Raw genomic sequence first — 14,699 nt, forward strand, 5'->3', positions numbered from 1 at the left:
TATTTTCAACATATGTAGAGCAGAGGGGGGGGGGACCAGATGGGGATTTCCCACTGGCAGTTGCTTTCTTGTAAGGATGGTTATTTCCAACTCATAAAACGCTGGGCTGTCAGCTATGATTTATCCTTAAAGCAAAGGTGAAGGTGGTTGCCTGTGATGATTTGGTGCATAGACGATTGCCACTTCTTCCCCGAATGGGAAACCACCATCCAGCCTGCTTTAAGAAGACCACCACATCCCCCCCCTCTAGATAACGGGGTCTGACATTTTGCGGTTTGAACGTGTGCTTCTGCTATACGAGGGATGTGGAGGGGGGGGAGGCCGTGTTTGGGGTTTGGCCTCTCCTGTCAAGCGTCTTCATTTGGAACAGCCCCTTCTTTCCTCTGGGGGGAAGGACGCGATTAGAAATAAAGAAACCCCCACTAGGTTGAATCTTTTCTCTAAACGACGGGGGTATTTTGGAGCGTATGAAGACGTCTCCCTTTAAATCCAGGCCTTTCTCTCCGCTCAGTCACAGAGGCCGCGAGCACCTATTTGCTGGGCGCGCTTGCTCCCGCCCCGTTTGACGCTGGCTTCGCCTCCTCGCTCGCCCACACTCCACGCCACCGACATCCAGGCAGGCGAGCGAGCGAGCGAGCGGGCGACGAGGCTGGCGGCACACGCCAAGGGCAAGGGCATCCTTGGCCAGCAACAATAGGCGGCCCCCGGCCCTTCGGCTGCGGCGAGGCAAGGTCAGTCCCGCTGCGGCAGCGGCTGCAGAGGCCGGCGGAGACCCCCCCCCTCCCTTCCTCCCTCCCTCCCTCCCTCCCTCCCCCCGTCGCCCCCGCCCCAGCACGAGTGCGGAACTTGGCCGCGGCGCACCGAGGGCCCCGCCGCCGGCCGCCTCCCGCCTCCCGCCTCCGGGCCGGCTGCCTGGGCGCGGGGGAGGCTGTCCGCCGTCGCCGTGGTGCTGAACTCGGCCGAGGAGCCGTCCAGCGCGGCCGTGGTGCTGAAAGCCGGCGCCGCTCCCGCCGTCCAGCGCCCAGCGGCAGGAGCAGCGGCAGCCGCAGCCGGCGGACTATGAAGGACAGCAAGGGCGCCGCCGCCGGGAAGCGCAGCCGCCCGCTGGCCTGCCCGCCGCCGCCGCCTCGGCGCTGATCGCTGCCCTCCGCCGCCGCCGCCGCCCGCCCCCCGCCCGAGCCCGCCATGGAAGAGGAGCTGAAGTGCCCCGTGTGCGGCTCGCTGTTCCGGGAGCCCATCATCCTGCCCTGCTCGCACAACGTCTGCCTGCCCTGCGCCCGCACCATCGCCGTGCAGACGCCCGAGAGCGAGCAGCACCTGCCCGCCCTGCTCCACCCGCGGGCCCCCGGCGCGGCGCCCGGGCCCGGCGCGCCCGCCGCCTCGGCTCCCCTCGACTACGACTGCGGGGCCGGCGGCGGCGGGGGCGGGGGCGGCGGAGGCTGTGGCGGCAGCGGGGCGGACCACGCGGACAAGCTGAGCCTGCACAGCGAGACCGACAGCGGCTACGGCTCCTACACGCCGAGCCTCAAGTCCCCCAACGGGGTGCGCGTCCTGCCGCTGGTGCCGCCGCCGCCGGGCTCCTCGTCGGCCTCGGCGGCGCCCCGCGGGGGAGGCACCAGCTCGTCGCTGACGTGCCCGCAATGCCATCGCAGCGCCTCCCTGGACCAGCGCGGCCTCCGCGGCTTCCAGCGCAACCGGCTGCTCGAGGCCATCGTGCAGCGCTACCAGCAGAGCCGCGCCGCCGCCTCGGCCGCCGCCAAGTGCCAGCTGTGCGACCGCAGCCCGCCCGAGGCGGCCGCCGTGCTGTGCGAGCAGTGCGAGGTGCTCTACTGCGCCGCCTGCCAGGTCAAGTGCCACCCCTCCCGCGGGCCCTTCGCCAAGCACCGCCTCCTGCCTCCCCCCAGCCACCACGGCGCCCCCAGCGGCGCGGGCGGAGGCGCCAGCGGGGGGGCCGCCGCGGCCAAGGCGCCCGGCGCGGCCCGCAAGCCGCCCACCTGCGCCGACCACGAGCTGGAGAACTATAGCATGTACTGCGCCACCTGCCGCACCCCGGTCTGCTACCAGTGCCTGGAGGAGGGCAAGCACGCCAAGCACGAGGTCAAGGCCCTGGGGGCCATGTGGAAGCAGCACAAGGTACGCCACCGGGCTCCCGAGCTGTCCGGCCATACAAAAAGAGTGTGTCTCTGCCTGTGTGTGTGTTGGGGGGGGGCCTTCACCCCCTTCCCCCAGTTGTCTTTCTCCCTGCGTCATTTCTCTCTCAGGAGAAACTTTGAAGGCCAGCTCTCAGCCCACCAGGTGCTGTTTAAATGCCTCAACACCTGTAGAGTGAGTGTCCGCCCACCCCCAAGATAGATTCAAGCAGGTAGCCATGTTGGTCTGAAGTAGCAGAACGAATTTAGGGACATGGCACCTTTAAGTCCCACCAAGTTTTCTTCAAGGTGTGAGCTTTTGTGTGCAGGCGCACATCCTCAGATATAATGTCGTGATATTCCATCTGATATTGTATCTGAGGAGGTGTGCCTACACACAAAATATCATGCCCAGAATAACACTAGATTGGTCTTAAAGGTACTACTACTCTAAATTTGTTCTCTCCCCCCCCCCCGCCCCCCGCCCACATATGTAAGTACGAAGAGCAGGATCTCTGGCACTCCGGAGGCGGCCTTTCCATTGGACTGAGCCCTGATGCTATTTGGACTGTGCCAGTGCTTAGAGTCTGCTAGGGGGTTAAACAACCTCTATAAAGGGATCTTGATGCTGTGCCCTGCTGGGGTCTTACTTAAGGTTCCACCACAACTGCCTTTGAAGGATGAATGAAATCTGCACAGTTCTTGGCAACCGTTTCTTTTTAAGTGTGTATCCTTGCAACAACTTCATGTTAAAGAGGTGGAACAAAGGCTAAGAGACAGTCATTTTCTTGAGGCCACCTTGTTGAGACACAAGTACAAAAATGTAAGACATGGTTGCCTACCACCCAGGCGGTTGTCTCTAGCCTGCCCTGAATTTTGTCAAAGGCATATTTGTGGCTTATTTAGAACTGTTGAGGCTATTTTGCCAATTTTCTCAAACTGCATGTTGATTTCTTTCCCAATCAATCCCTACAAAAATATGTACATCTTTTCTGTGAACGTCCTGCACAGTGAAGGGCGCTGGACTAGATGACCCAGGAGGCCCCTTCCAAGTCTATTATTCTATGATTCTACAACAACAACCTCTGGGTACTAATTCCCTTCCATATGATAAGTGAATAACCAATAGATCTTAAACTTGAAGGACAACAAGTGTGTTGCAGAGGCAACATTATGCTTTGGCCCTTCTGATTCCTTAGCTTCTGTTTTCCAGTCATCCCACAATTATTCACTTGTCAAAGTTTTAAAAGTTGAACAGAAATGATTTTAATCTCACATCATGAGGTGTGCTTTAGACTTACCATCCACCATCTGGGTGGAGTCGTAGTTTAATACTGATATCGGCTATCTTAAACAGACCTGTATTTTCTTTATTATTAAGTAGAGAGTGATGATCTTTAAATTGATCTGAAAACCAATTAAGTCCATCCAAGTTCTTGCTGAGAAGCAAGGCCAACCAAGTCTTTATTGATTATTCATATTACACTTTGATGAAGTGCTTTTCATTGCTAAGTAATATATGCGCAGGGATCTGGGAATGTCTGGAATGTTACAGCTTGTGCAGAATTTGAACAAAAATATGCCTCCTGCCCACATAATTGCAATTAAAACCTCATAAAAATGGGAGCAGATTAAAACACTTAAAAGGCTTATGAGGCAGCTCTCAGGGGATTGCTCCCTTTTTAGATGTGCACACATAGCACTGGTAGAGTGCATGCATCTACATGCTATAATCCTCCTGTACTTGTGAAATGAGTAGGTCTGAGGACAAGCTCCTAGCCTAGTCTCTTCCTCCATGTGTCAGGGGAGGATTTTATATTGCTGTGTATATTTGGAAGTGGTGCAGTCCATTGGAATCAACTCCCAAACTCAGTTTGGGAAGGTATCCTGACAGCGTTTGCTGACAGGGGCTCATGGGAATTGTAGTCCATGGGCGTCTGGAAGACCACAGGTTGACTACCTTTGATATAGAGGATGGAACAGAGTTGTTCTCTCTTGCCCCACAGGGATGGACCAGATCCAATGGGATGAAATTAATGCAAAAGAAATTCCGTCTAGACATCCGGAAGAGGTTCCTGACAGCTAGAGCGGTTCTTAGTGGAACAGGCTTCCTCGGGAGGTGGTGGGTTCTCCATCTTTGGAGATTTTTAAACAGAGGCTGGATAGCCATCTGACGGAGAGGCTGATTCTGTGAAGACTCAAGGGGGTGGCAGGTTACAGTAGATGAGCGATAGGGTTGTGTGAGTGTCCTACATAGTTCAGCGGGTTGGACTAGATGACCCAGGAGGACCCTTCCAACTCTTATATTCGATGATTCTGTGTGATGGGAATTCCACTTCTAGCCATTTCTGTGGATGAAGGACTTTCTTTGGGTCCTAACATGTTGGGGAAATGATCCTCCATCCATTCCATTTTTCTTGAAGTATCATTCTCTCTTTATTTTTCTTTGGAGGAAAAAATGAACAGAACATAGCTGTGGGTTGCTGTTGGGCTTGGGCTTCCTGTTGAATCAAGAGGTGGCAGTGATGGACAGGAGTGTGGTTCACCAATTGTAGGTGATAACCCAGTTGAAGCTCTTCCTGGACAGGAAAGATCACAATGCACTTTGATATCTAGATTAGATAACTTCAGTGAACTCTACATGAGACTGCCCTTGAAGACTGTCTGGAAGCTCCCGTTGGCCCAGAATGCGGCCAGAATTTTGACTGAAGTAGGTCATAGGGACTATATCACTCCAGTCTTGTTCCATCTACACTGGCTTCCAATTTGCTCAAGGTTCCTTTAAAACTTGATGTGGCTTGGAACCAGCATACCTTAAGGCAGGGGTAGTCAACCTGTGGCCCTCCAGATGTCCATGGACTACAATTCCCATGAGCCCCTGCCAGGAAACGTTGGCAAGGGCTCATGGGAATTGTAGTCCATGGACATCTGGAGGACCGCAGGTTGACTACACCTGCCTTAAGGACTGCCTTCTACCCATTTCTTCAGAGAGCCTGCTATTGGTTCCCTTACTACCTGAAGCTAGAGGGGTGGCAACTTGAGAAAGGAACTTTTTGGTGATGGTACTAAAAATTTGAAACTCCCTCCCAAGGCATATTTGTCTGTCTCCCTTTATTATCTTCAACATTATTTGAAATTCTTTCAACATTAAAATTTTAAAATGTTTAAATGTTTGATGTTTGCCTCCCTGGGCTCCCTATTTGATAAGAAGGGCAGCATAGCCCATTTTAGATAAATAATACTAGAATCTTCAAGTCCAAACAAGTCCCACCCCTGAAGTATTCATTTGGGCAAACTAGTCAGCACCCTGGATGCTTTGGGCTGATCCCAAATTGCATACATATGTTTTGCCTTTATTCCAATTTGTCTCAACCAAGTCCTTTTAAAAAATGTAGAAGTCTTGCCAATGCCCAGCAGTTATTGGTCTGGTCAGTTCCCAGACAGGAAAACACTGGGTATCTGAACCCAAGTTCCATGAAAGGAATATGGGAAATGCAATAAATAATGACAAAGGCATCGCTGACTTGTGCACAGTTCTCTAGATTATTCTGCAGTGTGAATCCCATGAAATAGGGGCTAGCTCTGGGGAATGTCCTTGGGAAGCCTGCCCTTGTGCCCACCAAAGAATCAAACAAATTGATTTTAACATGTCAGAACCATTGTCAGTTAAGAGAATGGTAGGCTCTACTTTGAGATGAAAGGGATTTGGGACAGTTGGTGTAAGGGATTGGAAATACACTTCTGGATAGCAGTGTATGTGAACGAGATCTTGGGGTACATGTGAACTGAAAGCTAAATATAAGCAGACAGTGTGATATGAAAGCAAAGAAGGCAAATGCAGTCTTGGGCTATATCAACAGAAGCATCACATCAAAATCATAAGATATCATAGTCTCTCTGTATACCACATTGGTCAGACTGCACCTGGAGGACTGTGGGTAGTTCTGGAGGCCTCACTTCAAAAAGGACATGGACAAAATTGAGAGGGTTCCAAGAAGAGCAATGAGGATGATCTGGGGCCTAGGACCAAGCCCTGTGAGGAAAGGCTGAGAGACACAGAAATGTCCAGCCTGGAGAAGAGGTGATTGAGAAGGGACATGATTGGCTTTCTTTAAGTATTTGAAAGGTTGTCACTTGGAGGAGGGCAGGGAATGGTTCCTGTTGGCAACAGAGGATAGGATCCACAGTAGAATGGTATTGACTAGTTCAGCAGTGGGATCGGCTGCCTAAGGAGGTGGTGAGCTTCCACTCACTGGCAGTCTTCAAGCAGCTGATGGACAGACACTTATCCTGGATGCTTTGGGCTGATCCTACATTGAGCAGGGGGTTGGACTAGATGGCCTTTATGACCCTTTCCAACTCTATGAATCTGTGTTGGAAAGGAGTGTCACAAAGCTTTGAGCTGGGAAACTCCAGGTTCTTTACAACTCACTTGTGTCATAATTCACTAGACAACTAAGTCAGTCACCATCTCTCAGTCTTGGTATGCTGATCTGCAGTGTGTGGAGAATAACACTAACCTCCCTTACCAGGCTGATGCCAGGATGACTGAGACCCTTTCTGTGAACTGTTTTGAATACTTGACACACTCTATAAAGGCTGAGCACTGGCGCTACAGGATGTGGGAGGGCTCAGTTCCAGTGCTTGGAGTTTGCAGACAACCATTATGTCTTTCTCACTCACACTGTTTTCACTGTTACAAGGGCACGGTGATGACAGATGAGATTGGAATTGTAAGGCTAAACACACAGCAAAAAGAAAAAAGAAAAGAAAAAAGCTGCATGCATGATTAAAATCCAGTAGTGTGTTAATTAAAGAAGGGTAAGCTGAATTTGGTAGATGCCCCCAGCAATTTAAATTGCAATTTGAACGATGGCTGATCTTTAAAAAAGCAAAGCAAAGCTTTGATCAAATGCCTTGCTTATTTAGACACTATTTCAAATAATGTGCCCATTTTAATTATAGCTGTGTCATAAAGAATGTATCTTGTTTTTTCATTTCCTTTTGTTTCTGGAAGCATGTGTGGCTTTCCCTAATGCTCTTTCATCCTCATGTTATAAATACTGGAGAGAAAAATAAACACACAATTAACTAATTTTTGGTGATAATAGTGATTATCTTGTGCTCCTCTAAGTGTTAATTATCCTTGTACAATGTCTTTGGCAGGGTATAAATATGACATCACTGAGCCAGCATCCTCATTGCCGATTCGCTTTCAAATAAATTGCAGGCTGAAGTCACATATTTGAACAGGCCCAGCAAGTTTTTTTTGCAGGCTGCAATTCTTTGTAATTTATGGCCTCCTGAGCCTCATAATAGTAACTAAACCATAAATTAATGTGTCATGCGCTGAACGGGGCTGCACATTTCATCAGCTTTCATTCTTTTCTGTGTAAATATGGCTGTGGCAGGGGGAGGAACACACCCATCATGAGCATATGCCGGTCACAAATATTTTGCAAATGGGTTCTTCCTTCTTCCTGCATGTCTAGGAAGTTAGACTTTTTCTATCATGCCTAAACCACCTTTTGAATACATTACAAACCATTTCATAAAAAGCTCTAATGTCCTGGTTCCAAATGCTATATGCATTTAAACAGAAGTGTAGCCTAAATGATCAGTGAACATTTTTGACTATTCCTGTTATTGATTTATTGACTTGTTTGTTATGGAGAACCTTCTCCCATCAACTTGTTCACAACAATCTGGATTATATACACAACACAATTAGGATGTTTACATATAGAGGATCTAGAGCAGGAATACTAGTCTGGATTAGATCAACCTAGAGCTAACTGTGTAGGTAATCTCCTAGATCATGTTTAAAATAACAGAGTCCACAGTTTGTTTGGCACTTTGACAGAAAAACACAGTAGATTCTGTAGACATATCAGAGAAACATCAAGATCACAATCACAGAGATAAACTGAAGTTAAGAACAAATACAGCAGTTTCAGTTTCAGTAGTACACAAGAAACAATAGCACCCAATTTAGAATTTAAGGAATTGATCTGATTTTTAACATGACTTTTGGCCTCCTAAGAACCCTGTTATAGAGAAAAATATAGTTTGTCAGAGTAAGGAATTTTATGAAACACTGTGGTTTTATAGCTGGGACAGAGAGTTCTTTGTGGTAAGTCGCCATGAGCAAGTCAGTCTGAATAATGCTCCTCAGTAAAAGAATATTGGACGAGATTGCCATCAATTCCATCCACTCCTCTAACTGTTATGAAACTTGTTCTTTCCACTCCATTAATAATGAGACTTTGATCTCGGGTGAGACAACTGAGTTTAATAATACATATGCAGATTTGTGCTGCTACAAATTTGATGGTATTCACAGATAGTACCCCCACCTCTTTTTTTTTTAAATTAAGGCCCAAAAGAGGCTTAAATCCCAGCATCTAAGCTGAAATCCAAAGCATAGTTCTATAGAAGAGAAGGTTCAGGGAATTTTCTGGGCTACTAAAGAGCTGGGGGTGGGGAAAGCTGGTGTCTGGGCAGGCAAGGGGGAAAGGATAGGCCAGTGGTGAAGATGGGCCAAAAAGAGCATGAGAGATGGAGGAATGCAAACAATAGCTATTAGCAGATATGAGTAGGGATAGAAAGATAACATTAAAGAAGATGAAAAGTGTTAGGCAGGCAATGAGGCCTTGTCAGGAAGTCATCTTTATAAGGACAAGAAACAGTAGCAAGGTCTCTTATGGGAAGTACCGTGGTATTGTGCCTGCACGTGGCTCCTTTTGGATTTGAGATCCAAAGCACATGTGGCACAGGAGTGACAACAGTCCATCATGAGGACCAACCAAACAGATGATAGCAGAAATGCCAAATAAATAAATAAATAAATAAATAAATAAATAAATAAATAAATAAATAAATAAATAAATAAATAACAGGCTGCTGAAGAAAAAGTGGTGTGTGAAAGTCAAAGTATAGGAGACTGTTTTTTTTTAAATGAGGAAATTTAGAAATGTGTGCAGCTAGAGGCAATACTGAGGACCATCTGGCATGGCTTCCTTTCTTTTCTCCTTTCCCCTTTTCCTTTATTTTATATTTTGTTGCTAATATGGAGATATGAATGAGGGTGAGTAGTACACAAAGGCCCACAACAAGATCTTAAATCTTTAACAGAGAAGGACTTTTATGGAAGATTGGCATTGTAAAGGACAGTGGTGCAGGTAACAGGAGATGGAAGCTGAAGAATTAAAGGGAAATTAATAATGTAGATAATAATTATTTCCAACCGTTGTCTATTCATGTCATGTGTGTATTAAAATTGATAAAGTCAGGGTCATACTAGACAAGACGTCGAGAGTCTCATGGACGGAACTCTGAGCGTTTTTGTTTAAATGCCACTTGTGGAACCCCAGCTCAGAATAGGACAGTGGCATCTTGGAGTGGAGGTGCTTTGGAGGCTCCTGCCCAATGCCATTCCCCTGCAATGGCCTAATCTGGATTTGATCCACATGTTAGAGATCTAAAACATTTTAGTGCCATACACAGAACTCACAGAATCACAGTTTTGGCCCTGGGTTTCCTCAGAAGTTTATTAGGGCTTTCCAATGAGAAGATAACTAGTGGAAGATATGGTGCAAGAAAGGCAGCTTGTCTTCCCTTCCCAGTGCTCTCTGGCAATTCACAGCCATAGATGCATGCTCTTGTCATACTGCTCATATTAATCCTGCCATATTGCCCAGCATAAATCCTGTAGCAATGTGGGATTCTGCTGGTTGGCCTGCATACGCTTTTCTCAGCAACAAATAAATGTGGAAATGTTACCTGAGGACTGGAAATATTCTCTGTGGACAGGGAATTTGGAAAGTGATGTACTAGATCCCAGCCATTACCCCCTCTATCCAATATTTATTTCCTTGAAAGAATTGCTCTATATATGAAATCCAGCCATTATATTTCTACAAATATTCTGATGTGCAATATTCTGATGTGGCTGGCAATTTATGCAATCATAATATTACTTTTTCCTAGCCATTGCAATGGCAGGAATAACTGCTGGGCACTTCAGGTTGTATCCACATCACAATTCAGTTCCCACTGACATTTTTTCATGGTTTCCGATGTCAAGTGATGGTCTGTTGTATGTTAATAGGGACACTAATCCCAGCCAAAAGATGGAAAAGGACCAAAGAGAATATCAAAGCTAAGCAATAAAGTTGTCATTTATTAAAACTGTTGTGATACAATGTTTTCCTTTGCTTTTCAAGCAGGAATAAAGAGATATGCTTCCTTTTCCCTTTTAAAACTATTGCATTTAAATAATAGAACAATTGTTGCAATTTAAATCATAACCTGGATGAGCACAAAACGTCAAACCGAAGGCTCTTCTTGGCAACAGTCCCTTCTCCATACCCCCCCACAAACACACACACATACCCCCCCCCCCGCAGGCCCTTAAATGTGAGGCTGGTGGGGTAAAGAGCTTCCTTGTGGTACTTGGTGCTCATGCACGGCCCATTTGGCAGGCCAGGTTAAACGGGACACTGTGTGAGGATGGTTTTGCCTCACCAGCATCAGACTGAAATCAAGCCTTGCTCATGAACAAGGTAATACAAAACAAGATCAATGGATAAAAGAAAAAAAACACTATGGGCTACTGACTGTTTATTAATATCAGTTAACACCAAAGCTTGCATAACTTCTTTGTCACAGCAATGTGTTAGATCTCTGGGGGGAAAAACATGTTATGAAGATGAAAGATCAAAAGCCTGATAATGGAGCTGGTGTAGCAGAGTGGTTCAGAGTCTGATGAATCTCAATTTTGCTGTACACTCACTAGGTTGCACTAGGCAACTAACACTCTCTACCTATCTGTCCCTGTGTGTAATATAGGCTGATAATACTCAGGGATGGATTGGTTGTTATGGCTACCAGGACTCATTTCACTGAGCCAATGAACCAGCCCAGTGGAAGAAGGGCTGTAACCAGCCTACCAGAGCTCTGCATAATTTGTGGAGGTGGTGCCCAGGCCTAAGCTGTGGGTAGAAAGAGTTACTTGGGATGTGGAAAAGAGGCACTCAGCTGGCTGGGAAGGCAAGCTGCCTCTTCCTCTTTTGCCTCCCTCCTTTTCGAGGGTGATTTTGCTTTCTTAATCTGCCACTAGTTGTGTGTGTGTGTGTGCATATCCATGCACATGTATAATCACCTCCAGAATGTTTCACTGTCACTGGCAGTCTTCAAGCAAAGGTTGGATACACACTTTTCTTGGATGCTTTAGGATGCTTAGGGCTGATCCTGCGTTGAGCAGGGGGTTGGACTAGATGGCCTGTATGGCCCCTTCCAACTCTATGATTCTATGATTCTATGATTGTTAACAGTCTTGCTCAAGACTTGCAAACTGAGGACCATGGCTCTTGTTATGGTGCCTTCCGCTTTTCCCGCTACTTTCAACTTTTCCTAGCATTATTATCTTTTTCCAGTAACTCTTGTCTTCCCATAATGTGATCAAAGTACAATAGTCTCAGTTTGGTCATTTTAGCATCTAGAGAGAGTTCAGCTATGAATTGGCTTGGGAATCCACTTATTTGCCTTTTTGGCAGTCCACTGTATCCAAAAAACTCTCCTCCAGCACCACTGCTAGTAACACTGACCTACTTTTCAAGGTAATTGAAAGGATTATTGACATTTTGTATGTGAGTCACTCTGAACATTTAAAATTGCTTTACAAACACTAATGATAGTGGTAGTAATAATTAGCATAGGGGTTCATTGAAGGCAGCAGGTCAGGCAGAAAGCAGTGGTGGAAAGTTCTGTCAAGCTGGCTTGATCCCATAGGGGTAGATTCAAGTGGGTGGCCATGTTGGTCTGAAGAAGCACAACAAAATTTGAGTCCAATAGCACCTTCAATAGCATCTTTGTTGGCCTTAAAGGTGCTATTGAAATCAGATGTGGTTGACCCCAAATGTTTTAAATGCAAGAGATGAATATAGGTGGTTTGCAAGTGCCTTCCTCTGCTTGGGACTGTGGACTTCCTTGGCTGCCTCCCATCCAAATCCTAATCATGACTGATCCTGCAGAGCTTCTGAGATGTGATGAGGTCAGGCTAGCCTGGTCCAGCCTGGTCAGGAAAGACAGACATATTTACTTATTTGCAACAATTCTATCGTGCCTTTCTGCCCAATCAGGGCCACCAAGGCAACCAGCGATTGAAACAGCACAATAAAATATATCATAAAACCAATTAAATAAAGTTCATCATTAGAAACAGTGTAAATGGCCAGAGCAAGTGAGGTCAGAGGCTCCTCCTCAGGCTGGACCAGCTCAGCAGACTACGCCAGCCCCCCCCCCCCGACAGGAGGCAGGCTGCTGGGCTGGGGTGGGGGAAAGGTTAATATTCATCGCTAATCTTGTGGGTTTGATATGTTGGATTTTAATGAGGGAGCTTATTGGGGTTTTATCTGATCTTTGTTACCCACCAAGAGCCATTCTGGGAGTGGCAGGCCAAATAATAATAATAATAATAATAATAATAATAATAATAATAATAATAATAATAATAATAATAATAATAATAAATGCATCATAAAACCAATTAGAATGATTTTATGAAGACAGACTACAGCAAGTTAAAGCACAAGGCAAGAAGAAGAGATTGTTGAGAAACAACAGACAAAACAAGGAAATCTTTACTTACTGGCAAAAAGCAGTTACAACAGGGGACAAATGAATATCCCCGGGAAAAGCATTCCATAGTTCTGGTGCCACAACCAAGAAGGCCCTATATCTGGTTACCATCGCTCTAAGCTCAGAAGGCAGGAACACCCAGAACAAGGGCCCAGGAAGATGCCAGAAGCTGTTAGGTAGATTAATATGGGAGTAGGCTGTCCTTCAGCTATGCTGGTCCCTGTAAAATGTTTTAAAGGTTAATTCCAGTACCTTTAATGGGGTCTGGAAACAAACTGAGAGTCAGTCTCAGTGCAACAAGTATGGAGAGACATGGCCCAAGGATCCACTGCCAGCAACATCCTGGCTGAACCAAGTGAAATTTCCAAACACTTCTCAAGGGCAGTCTCATACAAAACACAAATTAGTAATCTAATCCATGTTATCAGGGCATGCACCACAGCATATGCATCTAGATATCTTACCTAACATCGTAAGCATACTTGGTCACTGAAGAACAGTCATGGAGAATGAGAAAAACCAGACATACATGACTATACCTGCCCAGTAGCAGCTCCTCTGCTTAAGGCATATCATTGACTAACTTGCAGCACAGTGAATGGACAGTTTTGATAGGCGTGGTGCATTCAATAAACAACAAGGGGTGGACATATAGGGAAAATGACAGGGCAAAGGTAGAATTCGTTTACCTAAATTCCTGCCATGTACCATCCTGCTGATCCATTCAAGGGTTCCAAACCAACAAAGCATCATAAAAGTGCCATCATCCCTATTTACTTAGCCACTGGAATAACCTACTAATTCTTTACTCAAAGAAACAAACCAACAAAAGCTACCTGCATGCAGGTAGCTATAAAAGGTATAATTAAAAAGCTTTACATTATTGTAAAAGAAAGTAAGATTTTGCATGACATTAAAAGAAATAGAAATACAGGATATTCTTTTAGTTTCTGGTTAGGATGTTAGCCTAATAGAATATTTTAAAACTTTCCTAAGTTTCCAACGTTCTTTGTTCGGGCCATTTTGAATGGAGTCAGCGAGAAGTTCCTTCAGAACCAGAAACAGGAACTTCAGCCCATAAACCAGGGTGGATCAATTATACTGAGATATCTCATCTCCTGGATATCGTGGGGGAAAGGTAGGGTCACCACAGCTCCATCATTCATGTTGCAGAGGGAAAATTTAAAGCTCCCCAAATCAAAATGGAAGTTAAATCCCAGATGGCAGGGATTTATTTGGACTGGGAGTGGATAAAAAGCCCTGTGCACGCTCCACCCTGGAAAGCAGCCTTCAAGTTAAGCCCACCGCTAGGGCCCATTTCCAAGAGCTTGTGAACTGTTCTTGCAACATGCAGATCAAATAAGCGAATCAATATTGTTTTCTTGCTGTGATTGCATGCAGAATAAATAATGAACTATTCTCAGAGAAGGAACTTCAGAATTAATGCTGATTCCATAGAATCAATGAAGAATCTGCCCCTATGGGCTATACTGCTGATGGATCCAGAAGAATCTTAGCAGAATAGCCGCAGTCATGGATTTTAAAATTGCTTAGTAAAATGGAATCTGTCATATAAACATTTAATTTCGAAGAAAACTTGTATAATATTGTGGAGGAAAACGTTTTGGATTCAGAGTATGGTAATGATGGCTTATGAGGGTGTAGCCAGCAGCTTTCATGTTCTCTTTTATTGGACACTGTACCAGTCTGTCAAGACTGCAGACATCTTGTTTGGAGGAGTTAGAGAGATTGGATTCACTATTTTATTTTTAGTTTTAACTGAAAATGTTTTTAATTATTATTGTTGGCTTCCTTGAAGCATGAGGAAAGGTGGGATACAAATGTTTTCATAAATATGTTTTTACATTATTTATAGCCTGCCTTTCTCATAGCAATTTAAGGCAGAATCCACATCTAACGAGCCAGCAC

At 45.8% G+C, this 14,699-nt stretch overlaps 1 protein-coding gene across 4 annotated transcripts in view; it reads left to right on the forward strand.

The window, feature by feature from the left end:
• Positions 1–581: 581 nt before the first annotated feature.
• The window catches only part of TRIM67 (tripartite motif containing 67), a 60,566-nt gene continuing 46,448 nt past the window's right edge, over positions 582–14,699 (forward strand). For 3 of the 4 annotated variants that reach the window (XM_077346573.1, XM_077346591.1, XM_077346599.1), the window contains exon 1: positions 582–2,133. In XM_077346573.1, the coding sequence (XP_077202688.1) occupies positions 1,186–2,133 (948 nt within the window). In that variant the 5' untranslated portion in view covers positions 582–1,185. The remainder of the gene's footprint in view (positions 2,134–14,699) is intronic. The other variant, XM_077346583.1, reaches the window with a different exon arrangement.

The sequence above is a fragment of the Paroedura picta genome, chromosome 1, assembly GCF_049243985.1.
Source record: "Paroedura picta isolate Pp20150507F chromosome 1, Ppicta_v3.0, whole genome shotgun sequence".
NCBI lineage: Eukaryota > Metazoa > Chordata > Lepidosauria > Squamata > Gekkonidae > Paroedura > Paroedura picta.